This window comes from Sturnira hondurensis, unplaced genomic scaffold (assembly GCF_014824575.4).
Source record: "Sturnira hondurensis isolate 20B ecotype Veracruz unplaced genomic scaffold, ASM1482457v3 Scaffold0021632, whole genome shotgun sequence".
Taxonomy (NCBI): domain Eukaryota; kingdom Metazoa; phylum Chordata; class Mammalia; order Chiroptera; family Phyllostomidae; genus Sturnira; species Sturnira hondurensis.
Window position 1 is genome coordinate 5,235,117 of NW_028094263.1, and position 19,749 is coordinate 5,254,865.

Sequence of the window (19,749 nt, forward strand, 5' to 3'; positions counted from 1 at the left end):
GTTTCACCTGGACACCTTTCCAGGTTCCCACACTCACCGACACTCCCCATCCCCAGGCAGTTCCCTCAGCCTCACCCCAGTCTGCCCTGCACTCCTTCCTCCTCGTTCCACAACCTTGACCCTCCCAGCATCTTTGCTGCCTAGGGCACAAGTCTGGCATTGGGGTCAGAACCATCTTTTCTGGTTCCATTTTATCCTCACAAGGATTTAAGAGTAGGAAAGACGGAGATGGTTCTATAGTTAGGGACATTCTATAGTTAGACATTCATTCTATAGTTAGGGACATTCCCACTTCAAGGGGTGGTATCCAAGTTCACAGAACAAGTTGATGGCAGAACTGGATCCAGTGTGATGGAGGAGGGGAAGAGGGCGTAGGGCAGTTTACTGAATCAGGGACAGGCTGGGATTTCCCCCCGGGCACTTGAGGAACCCAACTCTGGGACAGAAAAAAGCCCCGTTGGTCTGGGAGATGGCATGGAGAGAATCCTAGAATCTTTTATTATTTTATTTTATTTTTCAATTACAATGGCAAATCCTAGAACCTTGTCCCTGGCCAGAACTCTCCAGCTCTCTGCAGTCTTGGCGGCTGCCAGTAGGTGCCGTCAGTTTGCAACTTTTGGTTCTGTCCCTGCAGGTCTGGCTTCCAGCCCTCGCCTCCTATCACCTAGACAGTCTGTACTCAGAGAAAGTAGGAGAGGGCCCAATCCCTGTGAGCCTGGAAGCCGGCTGCCCTGGGAGAGGAAGCAGGATGAGGGTCTCTAGTCTGCATTTCAGCTTGGCCGCCCTGCAGCTTTCTAGGCAACGCCAAAAAAAATCCTCAGTGGGTCACCAATTATGCCTGGACAGGCGCCCTTACCCCGAAGCCAGCTCTGGGAGAGCAGAAGTGTTTGTGGGGGAGGATGGGTGAGTACTAGGGGGATCTGAGGGAGAACCTAGGAGATGGGTCCCCGCTCCAAATGTGACCCCAAGGGTTCTCCCAATCAGCAGGATGGAGGCAAGGCCCCGGGTACAGGCAGCCACAGAATCTCACAGAGGGCCTAGCCAACCCCAAACAGCACCGTTCACTGAATTAGAAAAAGACACCCCTCCCTCAAAACCTTCGACTGCCATCTGCTGGAAGACCGTCACGACAGCGATACAAATCTACAATGATTACAAAAGAAATGGTGCCCCCTGGAGTTGTGCAATGCACAATTTGCACACTGAGATCGGAATCTCTGCTCCCCCCACCCCCACCCAGGAGTGGGTCTGGGCAGTAAAAGCAAACATCCAGGAAGGAGGGAGAGGCTGTGCACTTCTCTCCCCAGGAGTTCAGTGGTTCCACCAGGGGGAAGGCAGAGTGGACCCGGACCCACGTGAACCTTGGGGAGTCTGGGGAGGTGAAAAGAGGTTGGACTGGGGAAGTGTTAAGAGAGCCTGCCAATGTCTTAGGGCCATGAGGCCCTTCCAGGCGCTTGTTGGGTGCCTGTACCCCTTCCCCCATCTCCCCCGACTAGTTGAGACTGGAAGCACTGGGGTCGGGTGGAAAGGACTGGCCAGGGAGGCTGGATCCGCGGAGCCAGGAGTCCGGCCTCAAAGGTTGCGCTCTCAGTTGGGGGACTGGGCCACCCTCGTGGGTTAGGGATGAATCCTCCAAGGTCGGAGGAGGAGGCCAAGGGGGAGCCTCTTTGCTTCCCCATCCCCTTCTCTCCCCTCCCGGGATCCGGTTCAGAAGCGCTCTCGGCGCCTATCAGGGCTTCCAAACTGCGTCTTTTCTTCCCTCTCGGGCAGAAAAGGACTTTCAGATGTTGTAGCGGCGGCGGCGACTCAGGACAGAGCCCCCTCCCCCTAACGGCCGCGTCTCCCGCTCCCCCTCGCCCTCCCCCATCCTACCCCGTTCTCCCACCTCTAGGAAGGCGCTGGGGGTGTGGCCAGGGGCCCGTATAAAGACCGGAGGAGCTGGTCCGGGCCAGCCACTCAGCCCCCTTCCCCTCGCTGTCTGCTGCTGCTCAGGCCGGGCCGAGGATGCGGCGCAGCGCCTCGGTGGCTAGGCTCGCTCCCCTCCAGCCCGCTTGCTAACTTCCCTGGCCGCGTCTCTGTCCGCCAGCGGGGCCGCCCCGTCTCCCTTTGCTCTCCCGGTCGGGTCCTTCAGGCGCGCCGGACGCAGCATCCGTGTGCCCCCTGCTGTCAGTCCGCGTGCCCGCGCTCCCCGCCCGCACTCTGTGCCAGCGCTCCGTCCGCGCCCGATCATGCTGCCTCTCTGCCTCGTGGCCGCCCTGCTGCTGGCCGCCGGGCCCGGGCCGAGCCTGGGAGACGAAGCCATCCACTGCCCGCCCTGCTCCGAGGAGAAGCTGGCGCGCTGCCGCCCCCCCGTGGGCTGCGAGGAGCTGGTGCGCGAGCCGGGCTGCGGCTGTTGCGCCACTTGCGCCCTGGGCAAGGGGATGCCCTGCGGGGTGTACACCCCCCGCTGCGGCTCGGGCCTGCGCTGCTACCCGCCCCCAGGGGTGGAGAAGCCCCTGCACACGCTGATGCACGGGCAGGGCGTGTGCATGGAGCTGGCGGAGATCGAGGCCATCCAGGAAAGCCTGCAGCCCTCTGGTAAGGTGCCTCTGCCCTTGCACGCCCTCCCTGGTGTGCGCCCCTCCCAGAAACCCCTTCCCCAATCGGGCTGGCCTGGAAGGACCTTCAAAATCCTCTGTGAGTGTAGGAGAAGGCAGGTACGTGGCAGGGCTCTACTGGCACGGGGCAGGCTCAGCCAAGGAAACTGCCATGGAGTCCCTAACAGCCTGTTGCCACCATTGAGGAGGACTTTTCCCCCTCCCTGCATATCAAACCTTCGAAGGATGCCTTCTGGGGAAGTGTAGTCTTGGCTGCTGGTGCAAGAGTGGAAACTTAAGTGACCTGGCCCAGCCCACAGTCTGAAAGTGAGCCAGAGAACTGGGGGATGGGAATGGGAATGGGGTGGGGGTGGGGGGTGGGGGTGGGCTTTCTGTTCCCGATCCGCAGACCTACAGGTGAAATGCCAGAGGTCCGAGAAGCCAGAGCTTAGACTTTGGACACTGAGGCGGGTGGAGTGGGACGCGAAGATTATAGAGGGGCTCTGTGGTGAGGGGCGTGGGAGTTGCCCTCCCCACAGCCCCAGGCCAGCTCACCTAGCTGTTTGCGAGGTACTGGGAAGACAGGGGTCTCCCTGCCAGGTCTGGCACATCCTCCTGCCCTGGAACACTGGCATCCTGCTTTTTTCTTTCTCTCGGCAGGTGCCATTTGAGGTGGCAGAAAGAAGTCTGGGCTGCCAGCGGGGGGCTGCAGAAACCTAACCGGTGTGGGTTGGGGAGTAGAGGAGAGACAGAGAGAGGCAGGCTCAGGAAGCCCTTTGCCCTGTTCTTTCTCTCTTTCCGTTTCTCAGCAAGCCTCCCAGCGGCTCCTTCTCATCTTTCTCAGTCTCTTTCCTTCTTTCTCTTTTTCTTTGTTCTTTCCTGCTGTGTCTTTCACCCTCCAGTTTCACTAACAGCATCCCTGAGTTCCCCTTTCCTCCGTACCTTCTGCCTGTTATCGGTTACTTTCTCTTTCTCTAGCCTATTCCCTTTTTCTGTTTCCGTTGCCTGCTTCTCTCACTTTCTTTGCGGTCTCCTTCTGTTGCTCTTTCTCCCTGTGTTGCACTGTTGCTCTCTCTGTCTTTGTTCCCGTCTTTCTGTTACTTTTGGAATCTCTCTCTTTGCCTGCCTCTGTTTCTTGTTCCCTCTCTGACTCTGTTTAGCCCTCCCTGTGCCTGTCTGTCTGCCTGTTTCTTTTCCTGGTGCTTGAAGCTTCCATTGTTGCAGTCCGGATGCTGGGACTCTGGCCCCAAGCTTCCTGCCCCGGGTCCCAGACCCGCTCCACTTCCTCAATCCTCTGCAGCTTGTTAGCTGGAGGAGAGCAGGATGCAGGGAAAACAGGAAGGAGGTGGACCCCAGGGGTCTGGGCTCCAGGCCTCTCTCTGCCCTTCCTGCCCCTGGGCGATGAGAGATGGGTCAGCAGAACACATTCTAGGAGAAATGCCAGCCTGGCACCCAGCACATCTGGGAAGGGGGACGGTCCTCAGGGATTAAGTGGGTGATCCTGGGGGCAGAGATGCCAGACAGTGAGAGAGGAGGGGTCCTGGTACAGACCAGGCTGGGAGTGAGAACTGAACCCTTGGCTTCTGTGCGTATAACAGGACCACATTCTCTTTCCTCCACTGGCCAGCAGGTATCCGGCACCAGATTAGTATGGCTGGTAGCTTCCTCCTCCCTCACCGACTTGAACATGGGCAGAAGAGCTCTCAGGGGGTCTTGGGCACCCATTTCTTCCTTGGCTGGGTAGGAACACCCCATCCTGTAGTGGAGAAAAAGCTGTTTCCCTAGGAGATTCGAGGCAGGGGACATGACAAGCTTGTGATGATACTGTGGATACCATGCAGACCAGACCAACCTCAGAAGTTGGCTTTAGGTTCCCTTTGGATGCCAGGGCCTTGGTCTCTAGCGCCCCTCACCCTTTCTTCCTTGCCTGCCCCCCACCCATGCAGTGTGTGCACTATTTGGAGAGGGAAAGGCTAAGTTTGGAGGACCCTGGGAAAACTAGGTTCCTTCTTGGCAAGCTGCGTCCCTGACCTCTCAACTCCCAGTCGTCACAGAAGCACCCCTACTGCAGTGTGGATCACACTGCACCACCCGAAAGGCGCCCCCTGGAGTTGTGCAGCATCCCTGCAAGCTCACCAAATGAGCCAAGGTGTCCAGAGCTTGGCTCCTGTCCCCATAATTCTCTTTAGTCTCTCATTGTCAATAGGCCACTGTCCCTCCTATGTCCCAAGGATTGGGGACCTAAGCCTCTTCTTTCCACCTTTTCCTCTTAGGCCGAGCTTCAGCAGGTGACAGAGGAGGACAGCCACTTGGCATAGCCCCTCCCCTGAACTGCTGCGGTCCAGCTGCCCACTATTTGCATCAGGGGCAGGTCTCCCCCTTCCACCTCCAGGCTCCCCCACCTTCCTGTTCCAGCTTTCTGAGCCAGGGCAAGCTGCGGACTAACACCACTCAGGCCACCAGAAGTGGGGGTGGGACGGGACCTGTACTTCAGAAGTCCACAATTCTGCATAAGTGTATTGACTCTTGGTTCACGGAACCCGGGGGAGTGGACGGTGGCACCAGCATTTGGACTGGGGAGTTCCTAGTGTGCTCTGGGTCCCTCTGGGACAGGGTTAGGGAACAGGCATGCTGGGTTAATCTTTAGTTAACACAGCAAATACTGTCCCCCCTACTTCAGTACTGGGAATCCAGCATGTCATGGGAACAGGGCCTTCCCAGAAATTCGGTGCCTTGGAGGCAGGGGGGAAGGAGGAACATAGCTGCTTAACATTTTTTCTTAAGTATTGGCAAAGCCAGAATTATTGGTGCCTCTGGTATCAGGAGTCTTTCCATTTAAAGTCATAGGCTCTGCAGAGACAAGTCTCTCCTTCTCCCACTGCACCCAGCCCATATGACAGGACGTGCCTCCCAGAGGTGGGGTCTGGCCAGGAGTGAGAGCTCAATAAATTGGAGTGATGATGAGGATGGTGATGAAGAGGAATCTGGATGGTTTTAACTTGAAGCTGAAATCCTCCTCTGACACTGGGACTTCAGGGGACAGTAGGGCAGGTGCACAAAGCTGGGGACATTCAGAGGAGTTGAGAGGGGTAGGGTAGATTTTGGTGCCTTTTCCTGCTGTAAACATGGGAAGGACAGACCAGCTGTCATTCTCTCTGACTCTTGAGGCTGGCAGTGTTCACAATAGTGAGGGGGACATCCTTGAACCAGAACTTAAAGAAAAGGCCCCGTACCCACCATGGTGGTCCTGGCTTCAGCCAGAGTCCAGGGGAAGAAAGAGAAGGCCTTTCTTCCAGGGCAGGTGGGTGACTCGCCAGGTTATGGCCGAACCCCATCCCCCTCTCAGCCTCACCCTGGGTGTCTTGAGTCGGGTAGGGACTGGGGTTGAGAAATCATGGGGGTGAAATCAGGCAACCAGAAAGAGGAAATCTCCTAGCTTTGACCATGAACTTCGCAGCCAGTAGTGCCAAAGCCGTGAAGCCTCTTCTTTCTCTGGGTGCCTTCCCTTGTCCTTACTGGAACACAGACCAAGGTTTCCAGTGTGTCCCTGCGTCATTGGCCTGGGGCTGGAGCAGATGACCTAGCCTCCCAAACGAGCCCCGCCTCCCAAACGAGCCCTTTGGAATTCAGGAGGTCAGACCTTTCAGGGCCCAGGTCCGACTCCAGCTCCTCCTGCTCAGAGGGGACCCCACCAGGATCGGGGCTTTCCAGAGGGCACCTCCTCTGTGAGCAGCCCCGGCTGGTTGGAGTTCCTGTGTCAGCATGGACGGAGCAAGGATTTAGCAGGTTTTTCAGAGACGTAAGGCTGTGACCGTCACCCTCCCAAACCCAGTGCCTAGGGTGATCCCGGGTTGAATCCTCAGCGTGCTGGTCAGCGAGGCCGGGCAAGGAAAAGTTACAGATTAAACGGCGAGTCAACAAGCTGGGGTCCAGTCAGTGCGCCCTGCCCCAAGTCAGTGTCTCTGCCCAGGGCGGGGTCAGAGTGCCTGAGCACGGGTGGGCGTGCCCGTGTGGGCGAGTGTGGTCTGGACACGCGGCTGTTCGTGTATGTTCGTGGTTCTTCAGTCCCAGCCCTTCTGTGTCTGAGTGGGCAGATGTGGACACATTCTGTGTGCCTGCGTCCGTGTGAGAGTCAGTAAGGAGCTCCTCTCCCTGTCGCGGTGTGTTCTTCTCCAATCGGACACACCAGCTGGGCAGTGGGGGAACCAAGAAGGGGAGACCAGCCATGCTGCCTGCCGTTCTTCCCCCATGACCTCCTCTGCGTGTCGTGGGGCCCTACCAACAACATAAGAGCCTAAGCTACGCTTCCAGGCTCCATGCAGCCCCAGGTTTCAGGGAATGGACCTAATGGCCATGCTTAATGGTACCTCTTCAATGAAGGGAAAATTTTCAAACATTTCATTGATAATCCTTCGAGCAGGAGTTATTTGTAGAAATAACTTCTACTCATAGAAATTCAACATCGGAAAAGCCTGTTTGCATTGGGCTTCTACTGCAGATCTCTCTCCCTCTTGAGGCCTCCATCGCTGGGACGCCCCACACCGCCAGGCTGCGGGGCTCTCTGCCTCCCGAGGCAGCCCCGTTCCCTGACAGCTCCTCCCCACGCCTCGAACCTAAGAACATTCTGCCCGCTCGCAGAGAGGAGTCAGTGTCATCACAGGGGAGCGCTTGCCTTTATGGTCACGGAAGGAAAGCAGGCTCAGAGCAACGACCACAAAGCCCTTCCAGGGACCACAAAGCCCTTCCAGGTGTGAAGGGTGCTCCTGGAGAAATGACACCACGGGGTCCCTGTGACCCCTGTCCGCCTTCCCAGGGCAAGAGGTGGAGCCTTGTTTCCATCTCAGCCCCGCCCTTGCCGGTCCAGGATCCGGCTCCATTCTTTTTGGTCTTTCATGTCCTTTTTCTCTCCATTCCCCAGCTCCAGCCCACAGCCCTGAAGCACGGGGCACCTCAGCCACAAGTCTCGTGTGCGAGGTGGACGTGGAGGGGCGGTCCCTGGCCAGTCCAGGCCTTTTTGGCCAGAAGGGCTCCTTAGCTGCCTTCAGGGAAGAGCCCGGATCCGAGGTCTTTTCTCTGGTTCCTGATGGAGGGCCCAGGGCTGATCCTCTGCGGCCCCTACGGCACAGTCCTGCGCCTCTGGAATAATCCTCCCCTTCTGTGGCATCCCTGTCGGCTGGGAGGTCTCACCCGACTGTTCTCCTTGGTTGACCTTCAGGAACTTGATGTCAACCCAAAGTCAGGAGTCCCCTCTGGCCTGCCCTCCTTGGAATGTTAAAGATACCAAAGGATGGGGGTATATTTCTCAGCTCCATTTATTCCTTCCCTTGGATTCTTCTTTCTAAGCCAGCCCTTCACTCGTGACAAAGCCTTCTTCCCATCCTTGGTGACTCAATTTTATAAATAACCTTTGGTGTGAAATCTTGACATAGACTTTCTGAGGGTCTCGATTCTTCCTTGCCTGGTTTTCCTCTATTCACATGCTTCTCCCCACACCCCCAGGACTAGAAGAACAAAAAGAGAACTAACTGCACCCGCCCCCCCCACCCCAACCTCACTCAGGCTAGGCAGAAAAATACCATTTGACCCAGAGGCAGCTCCGGGACTGCTGCCATGCTTGGAGGAACCTGCTAACTCCTCGGGAAAAAAAAAAATCCTGACGCAAACCAGATGTGACCTTCTGACTGGCTGCCAACATCTGGAATGCTGGCAGGGGCTTTGCACTCAGCCCGCGGTGCACACTGCCAGGCCCGAGCGCCGTGGAGGTGGTGCTGATCCTCGGGTCCTGCAGCCTCTTTTCCCAGCTCAGCCCTGTGTTCCGTTTTGGCTGCCCAAAGAGAGAAGCAGCCGTTACAATCGGGTTTTTCTTGAATTCAGATAGAGCTTTCAGGAGATCCCAGGGCGGGGGTGCAGGTCCAGCCTTGCCAACCCTGTCTCCAGATCGCCAGTGCCCTGGGCAACAGATGTGGCTTTTGGGTGGGGTCAGAAGGCTAAGGGTAGGGGTCTAAAGGGATGTGGAAGGTGTTCTCTTGGTTCTGGGGCCACAGAGAGCGTTGCACAGTGTATACAGACACGCCACACTTTCACACGCAGGCATACACCCCCACTCCCATTTTTCTCCTGTCCAGCCAATGGGGAGCGTGGTGGGTCAGATTTCTCATCGCTCATGGAAACTTTGATTCTGGCCATTTGGAAGAGGGTGAGCAGAGCTAACAACCCTGAGGATCCCCTGGCCAGCTCAGCCAGATGCTGAAAAGAGCAGGAAAGGAGACAGGAAGAGAGAGCAGACAGAGAGGGGGATGGTAGGAGGAGCTGAGTGGAGGGAGACAAAACCCAGTAGGGCCCCCGCTGCTTGCCTCAGACCTCCCTGCAGGGACCAGGGGACCGTCCTGCTGTCTGGGCAGCTGTAGCTGGTGACTCATCTGAGGGCTGGCTTGGGTGGGATGAGGGACGAGTCAAGGACTTCAAGAGGAATGTAATATTCTCCTGAGCAGACCCAGGGGTGTGGGAAGGAGACAGGGTGCTACTTTCACTCGTCCCCATCCCCAGACGGGCCCGCGCCCCCCACTCTGCCCCAGTGCCAGGCTGGATCATCCCCGAGGAGGAAGAGGTGGGAGGCTGGGTTGGTGTGCGGCCCTGTCCATTCTCGGTGGCTGACGTCTCCTCATTTTGTCTTGACTGCAGACAAGGATGAGGACGACCACCCCAACAACAGCTTCAGCCCCTGCGGTGCCCATGACCGCAGGTGCCTGCAGAAGCACTTTGCCAAACTTCGAGACCGGAGCAACAGTGGGGGCAAGATGAAGGTCATTGGGATGCCCCGGGAGGAAGCCCGGCCTATGGTGAGGACCTCTGACTTCAAATGCACACGTTCACAGGCACACACACTACCACCATCACCACCACCACCACCACCACCACCATCACCATCACCACCACCACCATCACCACCATCACCACCAGGACTATATTTACACAGTAAACATTCTTTGGATGCCTACGGTGTACTAGGTGCACCGGGTGTACGTCATCAGGACCCAGACAGTCCTCATTCCTGACCTTAGAGTTCCATCCGGCTCAGTCCTTCTCCGTACTGGTACGGCTGGGGCGATGGCACAGCACTGAATGTTCCTGCGCTGGTTGGTGAACCACAGTTGCCCCAAGCCTCCTGTGTCTCCTGGCCCTTCTCTTAGATTCCCCACCCCAGACCTTCAAAGTCTCTGAAGGGTTAATGCTGGCCATCTTGGGGGGGGCGGGGGGCCTTGGGACGCTGCCCCAGGGTCTGACAAACGTCCTTTCTGATGGGTGGTTCTGATGGCTCTGGGCCTCAGTCTTGCACATTGCTGGTTGTAGGATTTCATTCATACCTCCTGCTCAGGAATCGTCCCCTTCAAGTCCTTCCCCGTAGGTTTCCACAGCTCCTTTCCCACAGGGGGCCATCCCTTCACACCTCAGCTTTCTACAGGTTCTTTGGCTCAAGATTGTGTCTTCAGTGTCCTTTGCTGTTCCCACCGCTGTCCCTGGAGCCCAAGCCATGCCCTTCGCCTCACTGCCCAGCCTCTGGGCCCGCACCCTCCTTTAGGCCTTTGGTCCTGAGATGGCCCCAGCCCTGGCTCTCCTGCCCCTCCTCCCTCCTGCTGAGTTTCGCCCTCCCTCTCCTTCAGCCCCAGGGCTCCTGCCAGAGCGAGCTGCACCGGGCCCTGGAGCGGCTGGCCGCCTCCCAGAGCCGCACCCACGAGGACCTCTACATCATCCCCATCCCCAACTGCGACCGCAACGGCAACTTCCACCCCAAACAGGTGGGCCTCCGTCTCCCTGTCTCCCTCCTGCTTGGCCCTGGCCTTGGCTCCAGGGGCGCTTGACAGGCTCAGCCAGGGTCGAGGTCTCGGGGAAAGGGGAGGCTCCCCAACCGTGCCCAACCCCAAGACCCTCCCCAGACCTTCCCCCACCCGGCCTCTGGGCCTCAGCTCATTTTGCCCACCTCACTCATTTTGGAAATGAGAAGGCAGAGGCCCCAAATCACAGCACGAGGCAGTGGCAGGCTGACTGTCCTGCCTCCCCCTCATCCAGGATTGCTTTCATTACCTCTTGTTTCAGCATCTGAGGTTCACCTCATATTCCCGCCAACCTCTGCTTCCCAGCGCTTGCTCGCGCACCCTGCCCCTTCTGTGAGTGGTTCTCCTCTGTCTCCCATGGAAATAGAGGAACTAGGTCATGAGGGGTCCAGGGGGAACAGCCTGCCCCTTACCCAAGCTGAGCAGCCGAGCCTCCTGGGGCGCAGCCAGGATGGAGGTGACACCAGCCCCGACAGCCGGAGGTGGGGCTTCGGCTGGAAGCAGAGGAAGGAGGTGGGCAGGGGAGAAGGCAGGCATGTGGAAACCTTTGTGCACCCTCCCACCCTTGGAACGTGGCTTCCTCTGACAAGCCCCTGGAAAGCTGGGAGATTCGGGAAGGCTGGCCTGCTCCAGCCTCGTCTCTGGCCTGTCCGAGCTGGCCCCACACGGAAGGGTGGCGTGTCTAGGCAGGGCACTGGGGGGCCTCATGCTGAGTGTTCCCTGGGGAGCGCTGGCCTGGATCTCCTTCTCCAGCTCCTTGTGGGCATAGACACCCCCGTTCTCGCACCTCACCCCGGACAGGCAGACCCACAAAGCGGCGTGGCCGCAGAGGCCTGGCTAGCAGGAGAGCGGCTGCGCCTGGGTCAGCACACCCCGGGGTGGCGTGAGGGTGTTGCAAGGGGTGGGCAGTGAGCTAGGGGTCAGCGAGGGCCCCCCAGACCAATGCCAACCCTTTCTCCCACCTTTATCCCAGCACCAGTTTTGTTTTTATTTTTGTCCCAGTTTTTAAAATACTTTTCCCCAAACAAATTATATTTGTTAGAGAAGTTTCAGGTTTACAGGAAATTGAGAGGAAGTGTGGAGTTCTCATCTACTCCCCCACCCCCCAGTTTTCCCTGTTAACATCGTGGGTTCGTGCGGTACATTTGTTACAGTCGAGGAACTAATACTGAGATACATGATTATTAACTAAGGTCCATAGTTTACATTAGGGTTCACTCTTTGTGTTGAAAACCCTTTGTGTTCTATGGGTCTTCTTCCCCCTGTTTTTTCCTACTGGAAGTTCTGACACTTGACCCCTGATCCCCAGAGCAGTCCAGACCCTTGAGATGAACTCACTCCAGTCCTAATCCTGGCTCTGGGACACACCTTTGCCCCTGCCCTTCCCCCTCCCCCCATCTAATCCGGACCCAAACTTGGGCCCCTCTGCTTCAGTTGTTCTGACTTTGACCTCTGTCTTTCTCCCCGTGCTATTTCTGATCTGGGTAAGCCTCACCCGACTCAAGTTTTAGTTTTAATTCCCAATCAACCGTACTTCGTAACCTTGACTTGAACTTGCATCTTGCTATGAACCATAGTTTCATTCTTGAAAAAGTCCTGACGCATTGAGAACACACTCAAAACCTCCCCAACCTGCACCTTAGCCGAAAGTCCAGCCTCCTCCCCAGGCAGCTATAGCGCTTTCTCGGGGCCCTGCCTCTTAAAGCTCTTGGGGCCTTTCTTTCCTGGCCACATTCCCTCTCTGCTGCAGTGAGCTTCGGGGGGTTGTGCTCATCGGAGAGTCTCTGCTCTCAGGGGCTGTTTGGAGCCATGGTCTGGCTGGGGGGGGGGGGGCCTGGGTCGGGGTTGGGGCCGGCCGCCTGGTGACTGACCTCATGCCCTCGCCTTGACAGTGCCACCCGGCCCTGGATGGGCAGCGCGGCAAGTGCTGGTGTGTGGACCGGAAGACAGGAGTGAGGCTTTCGGGGGACCTGGAGCCCCATGGGGAGCTGGACTGCCACCAGTTGGCTGACAGCTTCCACGAGTGAGCCCTACCAGTGGGCAGGGGGCTCTGTGCCCCCTGCCACCCCTTCCCCGGAGGCCGCAGAGCTGACGGGGAGCCTGGGCCCAAGTCCTGGCTCTGCCTCTGGCCCGGAAGTTTCCATCAGGGTGTGTGTGTGTGTGTGTGTTTATGAGCATGGGTGTGCCCTTGGGGTGAGCTGGAGCCCTGAGTGTCCCCTTGGGGCTTAGACAGCCTGAGAGGTCTGAGAGTGGCAATGGGGAGCCCTGGCGTAGTTCCACATTGACCCTGGATTCATTCATTCAGTCAGTCAGCCATCTAAAAACATGTATTGACTACGTATCATATGCCAGCTCTGGTTTTCAGCCCTGGGGACTCTTATTCTGACTTCCTCTGACTTGGACCTGAGGGACCGTGTCCTGTAGAACGAGCACAGGTCTGTGGGGGAAGTCCCGTTCCTGTCATCAGAGGAGGAAAGTAGACACACGGACCTTGACTTTCGTCCCTCCCCTCGATCTAGTCATGGAGTGGAGGCTGTAGCGGAGGTGTGGGACAGCGGGTGCCTCCGTGGGCAGGAGACCAGACCCACTCCCAAAGCCAGGGCTGCCAGGCTCCTCTTCTCTTCCTGTGGAGACATGCCTACCCTTGGGTCGGGTGTCGTGCCCTCTGTTTTGTTGCCTGGTGGCTGAGTCCCTGCTTGTGCAGCAAGGAAGAGAGGGTCCGAGGAAGGCCTGCAGGACGGGGCGGGGTGGCCAGGAGGAGAGGGAAGAGTGTGTGATGGGACTGCATGCGCCTGATGGAGAGAGACCAGCACCCGGGGGTCGGGGATGGGGCTTGCCTGGGGCCCTGCTTCCTTCCACTTGGGGTCAGAAGTCACCAGGATGAAGTCGCCAGGACGGCTCTGTCCTTCGGTGGCTCATGCGTGGCTCTGTCTCCCGCTCCACACCAGCTCCCCCTGCACCTCCCCTCCTTCACACGGCCTCCTGGGCATTTTCTGGCTGGGCTGGATGGAAGGAGACTTAAGGACCTACCAGTTGGCCAGAATGTCTTGTCTTTCTTTTTTCTTTCTTTCTTTTTTTAACAAAACAGAACAAAACAAAATAAAAAATGCTAGACAATTATGTTTCATTGGTTTATTTACAATAAGAGACGGGGACGAATTAGGGTGGGGCAGCCTCTCCTGCACCGTAGAAGGACTACTGAGTCATTCAGTGCCCCCTCCTCTCCCTTGGGCCTCTTCCTAAGGGGCCTCCCTGTCCCTGAAGTCTGTGCCGTCTGTGTTCAGGCTCCGGGTGGGGAAATGATGACTTCCAACAGGAGGGAGCCAGGACAGCCCTGCTGGGCCACAGCTATTTCTGGGATCAGCCGGTGTGTGGACCTGGGGCATGAGGCAGATCGGGCTTGCATCTGGATTTCATTTATTAATTTAGGGGTGGTGAGGGGGAGGCACTGCCCTGACGCCGGGGAAGGGGTAAACGTCCCACCACCTTCCACAGCTCTGCCTGCCTGCATTCCTGAGTGGGGGTTGTGCTGAGATTTGATTCTGAGGGGTTGAGAGTGGGGGCATCTTTGATCTCGCTGCCCTGGGCCCACCAGGCTGTGGGCTTTTGGTGGCAGCCCCGAATTTGTGCCCATGTGGTATGATTGGATTCCCGGTCACTTCCCAATGGCCCTCCCCTCCCCTGTCTCTGTGCCAGGCACTCATTTCTTGGGTGGGGGTCTCTTTCTGGGAGGCGGAGAGCAGCTCGGAGCCTGAGCTGCTGCTCCCTGGGGCAGGCTCCCGGATTCCCGGCCCGGCCCCAGCGCCAGACGCACCCCAGGCCTCTCCATTTCACTGGTCTCTGAGGCATTGGCAGCTGCGCCGTCTGCGCGTTGAGTCTGGGGCCGCAGTCTTCACTCGGCTCTCTAGCTCAGCCGCCTAGTCTCCCTGGGGCACGTGGATCCACTGCCAGCAACAGGAGATAAAGAACAAAGTGACCCCAAGCGTTGCTCTCTCAGCCCCCCTGACCACACTTCAGAGAGGCCCCTACTTCTGGGGCCAGGGCCAAGGCTTGTTGGGGTAGGAGGCTGGGTGTCGCTGCTGATTACATTTGAGGTCCCTAAGCCAAATGCAGGAAAAGGATCTCTTTAGACCCCTAACCCATCTCTTTAAATACTCTAGCCTTGCGCCCTCAGCAGCGGGTAAGAGGAGGTCCCTGTCTTTCGTGGGCCTCCAGAAAAAGCAGGGTCAGCTTAGGAAGTAGTCCCACATGTGGCCTGGGATGTGCCTTTGTGACACATGTATATTTATGGTGCATGTGTGTGCTCACACGTGTGTGAGTATAGCAAAGCGATACCTTAAGTGTGGGAGTGTGAGCTTTTCCAGGACACGTATCCCTGGCCTGGGTGTGTGTAGATGAATGTTTGTGTGGTGTGTCTGCACGAACCTGACTGTGAATGTGTGTGAGGTGAGGGGGGAGGGAATGAGATTCAGGGTATGTACTTGCCTCCCTGCTGTGAATGAGTGACCCTCACTCACTAGGGGTCCCCTGCAGGATTGGGGGGGGGCGCTGCCTAGCATCAGAGAACAGAGAATGTGCACTTGGAGGGAAGCAGTTTCATACCCCCCAGAAGCCCGGTGCTTGCCCTCACGATCTGGAGGCCAGGACCCAGGGGTCGAAAAAGAAGGAAGTCAAAGCAGCTCAGTGTCCATGTGGACAAAGGGAACCATCACTGGACAAAGGGAACCGTCTCGGGCAGTATCACCATGCGGAGAACTGGGCTCCAGAGAAGTCTTGCTGGCCTAGTGTATACCTGGGTCCTTCCTCCTCAGCCTCCAAATACCCTTTAAAAGGTCACTCTCACTGCCACGGGGCCACCAGCACCCCTGGCGGAGGTACAAGGAGGAGGTGGCAAGGACCTGGGGCTACCTTCCCTGGATGGATTTAAAACCAGAGCCCTGAGTGCTATGCTGTGCCTTGTCTTCCCCCCCAAATGTCATCCCCCCACCCCCGCCCGCCGCTGCCTACTGTGGCTTGGAGCAGGGGGGTGGGGGGCACCCCGCCAGCATCTCCTTGCCCATTCGTGCTGATCCACATCAGCCATTTGGTTTCCATTTCCCAGCTCATTAGTGGAGATCAAGCCCTGATGTCTGCTGAGGGTTGGGGGCTGGGTTTTCCATTGGCAAGAACACCGGGTGAAAGTAGGGAGAAAAAAGTGGAGACTTGGACTGACGCTGCTATTGGATTCAGGTGGGGAGGCTCTGGATCCAGCCTCCTGGCTGCTCCTCCTCCCAGGGCCCCCGAGGTTCCAGTCACTGCCATCCCTTCAGCTCCTTCCAGGAAAAGGCTGCTCGTTCCAACCTCTGCCCTCTGGGCCCGATTCCCCCAAGTTGCTCCAGGAATGTTACGAAGTATGCAGGACTGGGGGTGCCTGCCGGCCCCACCCCCACCTCCCACCCCGGTCCGGGGCGGGGGGGAGGAATGTAGCTCTGTGGTAAGTGACCCTGAAACATTCCCAGCCAGAGACACGCCCCCTGCATTCTAGACTCCTGTGGCAATGTCACCTCTGACCTAAAGAAAGGCAAGATGATATGGTGGGATGGGGCTGGGAGGCAGGCCGGCAGCGGGGATGTTGGGTGGTCACAGGGAAGAGAGAAGGAAAAGGGCCGGCTTGAGTCGGGGGAGAGTCAAAGGGGAGGAGGAGTGAATAGAAACACTACGTGGAGGAGGGACGGTGGGGTCCCTTTGGGCATACCCAGGGGGCAGCAGACACCACTCCAGCCCGCCAAGTGTTGAATTAGACCCTCACTGTCAGAGTGGCCTCTACGTCTGAGGCCCCAGGGTTGGGGAGGGGTGGGGTCAAGGGAGTGGGAGGGGGTGCTGTACATAATTAGAAACATACTCTACTGAGCAGGCACCACGAGGAGCACCCCTCCGCTCCGCACCCCCCTATTTTTCCCAGCTCTCCCGTGTCCTTCCCCACGACCCAGACCCTTCCGGCCAGACCAGGGGAGGGGCTGCTGGAGCCTGGGACTAGAAACCCGGGTGGGACTCGCTTTCCTGGCCCTTGCACACTCTCCAAAGTGCAAACAACATGTTTTCGCCATGCGATGGTATTTAATTACACACAAAAACAGAGCCATTAAACTGAAATTAAACTCTTTTTGGAATCACTTAATTCAGGGCATGACAAATTGCTTTCAGTGCAGGCGGCAGTGTGTCCCCCAGGCGGGGATGGCGATTGGCAGCTTCTTCGGCTGGCTAGGTCCCCTCTTCTCTTGGCCCCCTTGCCAGCTCTGAATTCCGGAGTTGGGGTCAGAACCTTCTTCATAAAGATCTCCCAAGCCAAAGGGGAGTCTCTGCATTTGTTTGGGATAAGAATGGGGGAACAACAGAGCGACTGTCCAACCACTTTGAGATGCCCTGCTCCATTTTATTGATTGGGGAAGTTGAGGCTCAGAGGCCAAGTTCACCCAGAGCCAGGGTGAGAACTCTGGCACTAAGCCATGTCCAGGGGCCCCCTTTTCCTCCTCCAGCTGGGCATCCTTTTACCCTGGACCTGGAGACAAAGGTCGGAGTTGGGAGGGTGAAGGTTGGGGACCCAGAGCGAGGCCTCGTTGGGGAGGGTGCATTTCTCCAGAACTGGGCTCCCACCTGGTCCACTGCCAGAGACGGGCAGGGAAGGCCGAGCGGCGGGCCCCGGGGCGTGGGCTACTGAGGCCGTCGTGACTTCCTAGATGGCAGCCTGGTGCTCAGACTCAGGAGTCAGACATACCTGCTGCCTACCAGCTGGGGGAGGTTGGGCAGGTAAGACTTCACTCCTCTGAAGCCTCAGTTTGCCCAGCTGTCACGTGGGGAAGGAAATCCCCAGTGCCTATGAAGACCAGTGGGCAGAAGGCGTGGCCAGGGCTCGGGTCGAGGGGAGTAAGTGGCGTCATTTGAGGTCCTTCTCAGGACCTCTGGTTCCCCGTTTATAACAAGGTCCAGCGGGGGCCTGGTGGTTTCTAGTGCCTTCGCTGGCTCTGCCTCTGTTTGCCACCATCTCTCCTCTCCAGCTTCCTCCTTTTCCTCTGCGTCCCTTCTCTCCTGTGTGGTCTGAACATCTAACTATGGGCCGAGGTCTGGGGTGTGGGCTTAGACCTGTGGACCAAAAACGGGCCCACATACCAAACCTGACGAGCTCAGGGGAGGCCTGTGTGACGGCGGCCTGACACACTCGGAGACCTAGAGTAACCAAAGGAAAACTTTCTAGCTAAAAGCAGGTCGTGGTGGGCAGTCTGGTGCTGGGCCCGTATTTTTCCCTCATAAAGGTCAGTCTTCACCTAGAATGAGCCTGTCTGTGATCTTTTTCTTTGCATCTGGGTTAACATACCAATAACATCCCCTTGGGAATATCAAAGTAATTTCCTTTTTTCCTCAAAGCACAACCTCCACACGGGAACAGAGACCACAAACCCCCTTCGCTGTCGTTTTTACTGTGCTCGCTGTTGACTGCCACCTGTCCTACTCCCAGGGGTCCTCCTTTGCTTTCTCCCCTCTCCCTAATCTATTGCCCGTGGATTCCATGTGACTCCCTCTGCTTCCTCCTTTGACTGTAATGTATAAAATAAGGTGCAACCCTGCCCTTCTTTGCAGCAGTTTCTCAATCCGTTGAGGTTTTGCTTCCCAGCAATTGTCGTCAGTCAGTTTGGCTGAAATAAACTAAAAAATTCTTACCCGGTGACAGATCACTGGGCAAGAAAGGGCAGGCCGTGCCCCCTCAGGTTTCCTTGCCTCACCTAGCCTTCCGGTGGCTGTGTGTGAGGTCCATCTGGGAGGTGAAGGGTGACCCGATGGGACAGGGCCGCACTCCGGGGAGGGCTGCGGGGGTGCACAGTGAGGCTGTGGCCTCGCTCCCCAACGTGCCCTCCGCCATCTGGGAACCTGCTCTCCTGATTGGGACCAGATGGGCCTGCCATGGTCAGAGGACTGTTCCAGCAGTCCACTCACTCAGCGTCCTTCCCCAAGAGGGGAGAGGGTGGAGGTGGGGGTGTTGTTCACAGTGGGGGCGGGGGAGGGGGCTGGGAAAGAGAGTCCTTTCTCCTCTCCCTGCTCCCCAGGCTATTGGCCTGGGGTCTCTTCTATTAGCCATGGGGGGGGGGGTGCCGTGATCAGCTGAGTCTTTCACTGAGGCTGGGCGGGCAGTCCTTGACCCCAGGACGACCTCCCCACCCCCACAGCAAATTTCTGGTGCATGTTGCCAAGTGGGGGTGCCGGTGCCTATCCCCTGTCTCCTGGAGTGGCCTAAAGGTCATTCTCCTCACCCCTGGCCACCTTGGCCTTGCTAGGCAGAGAGGTTCTTGTGCTGGGGGCTGGGGTGGAAGGGCTGGGCCTGGCTGGAGCCAGGCTGAGGCCCAGGGTTCCCGTCATTTCAGGCCTGGCAGCTGCCTGGCTGCAGACAGCTCCCCCGCCCGCCTGGCGGCCAGCACAAATGCTTTGCAGCTGTACCTCTCTCTCTCTCTCTCTCTCTTCTCTCTCTCTTCTCTCTCCTCTCTCTCCTCTCTCTCCTCTCTCTCTCTCTTCTCTCTCTCTCTCTCTCTCTCTCTCTCTCTCTCTCTCTCGGCTTGCCCTGGAGAGTCCGGAGACAGAGATGGGAAGCCCAGGGGCACGCATGCAGAGCTGGGGTGGGTGGGGGACAGGCCAAGGCAGCTGGTTGCTGAGTGAGAAGGACAGGAAACTTGAATCTCCCGAAAAAGTCCCCCCCACACATGCAGGGGGGTGGAGTGGGGGCTTCCAGAGGGAGGGCTGTGCTGGGGGTGGGGCGCTGCTCGGCAGAGCCAGGGCTCAGGGTCCAGTGTCTGAGTCGAGCTAGAACCCTCTAAGTCGGAGCAGCAGGGAGGGGAGCCCAGCCTCATCCCCACCCAGGGGGAGTCGGACCGGACTGCCCAGGAAATAAATTCCATTTTCCAGCATCATGGACAATAGGGCCCCCCACCCCCCAAAAAAAGCATAAGAAAGAAAAGCCCAATTGCCTTTGCCTGAGCTGTTTCCCAACTTCATTTCTCAGCCTCAGCTCAAGGCTTCTCATTCAAAGTGACATGTGACTGCTTGGTGACCCCTGGCCTGATCGCAGCCTGAGAGGTCAGGCCAGGCAGGCCTGAACTCTGCTCCCAGGACCTGTGACTACCCCCACATCTAAGAGCCCTGGGCAGGCCCAGCCCTGTGTGATGAGGGCGGGGCTGTGGCAAAAACAAAAACCTTCCGCAGAAGAGTTTAGGGGTGGGTGAGTCCTAAGTCCCAGGCAGCAGGCCCAGAAGGGTTTATATGTAAAGCGGACCTTAAACGTTTTGAAAAATTTTCTTTTGGGTGAGGGGGGTTGCCTT

At 57.7% G+C, this 19,749-nt stretch overlaps 1 protein-coding gene across 1 annotated transcript; it reads left to right on the forward strand.

Annotated features, from left to right (window-relative positions):
- The first annotated feature begins 2,228 nt into the window (after positions 1–2,228).
- On the forward strand, positions 2,229–13,525 carry IGFBP4 (insulin like growth factor binding protein 4). The gene is made up of 4 exons (XM_037033569.1): positions 2,229–2,577; positions 9,258–9,415; positions 10,238–10,372; positions 12,301–13,525. Exons 1-4 carry the CDS (start codon positions 2,229–2,231, stop codon positions 12,433–12,435), a joined length of 777 nt encoding a protein of 258 aa, XP_036889464.1. The 3' UTR covers positions 12,436–13,525.
- The last annotated feature ends 6,224 nt before the right edge of the window (positions 13,526–19,749 follow it).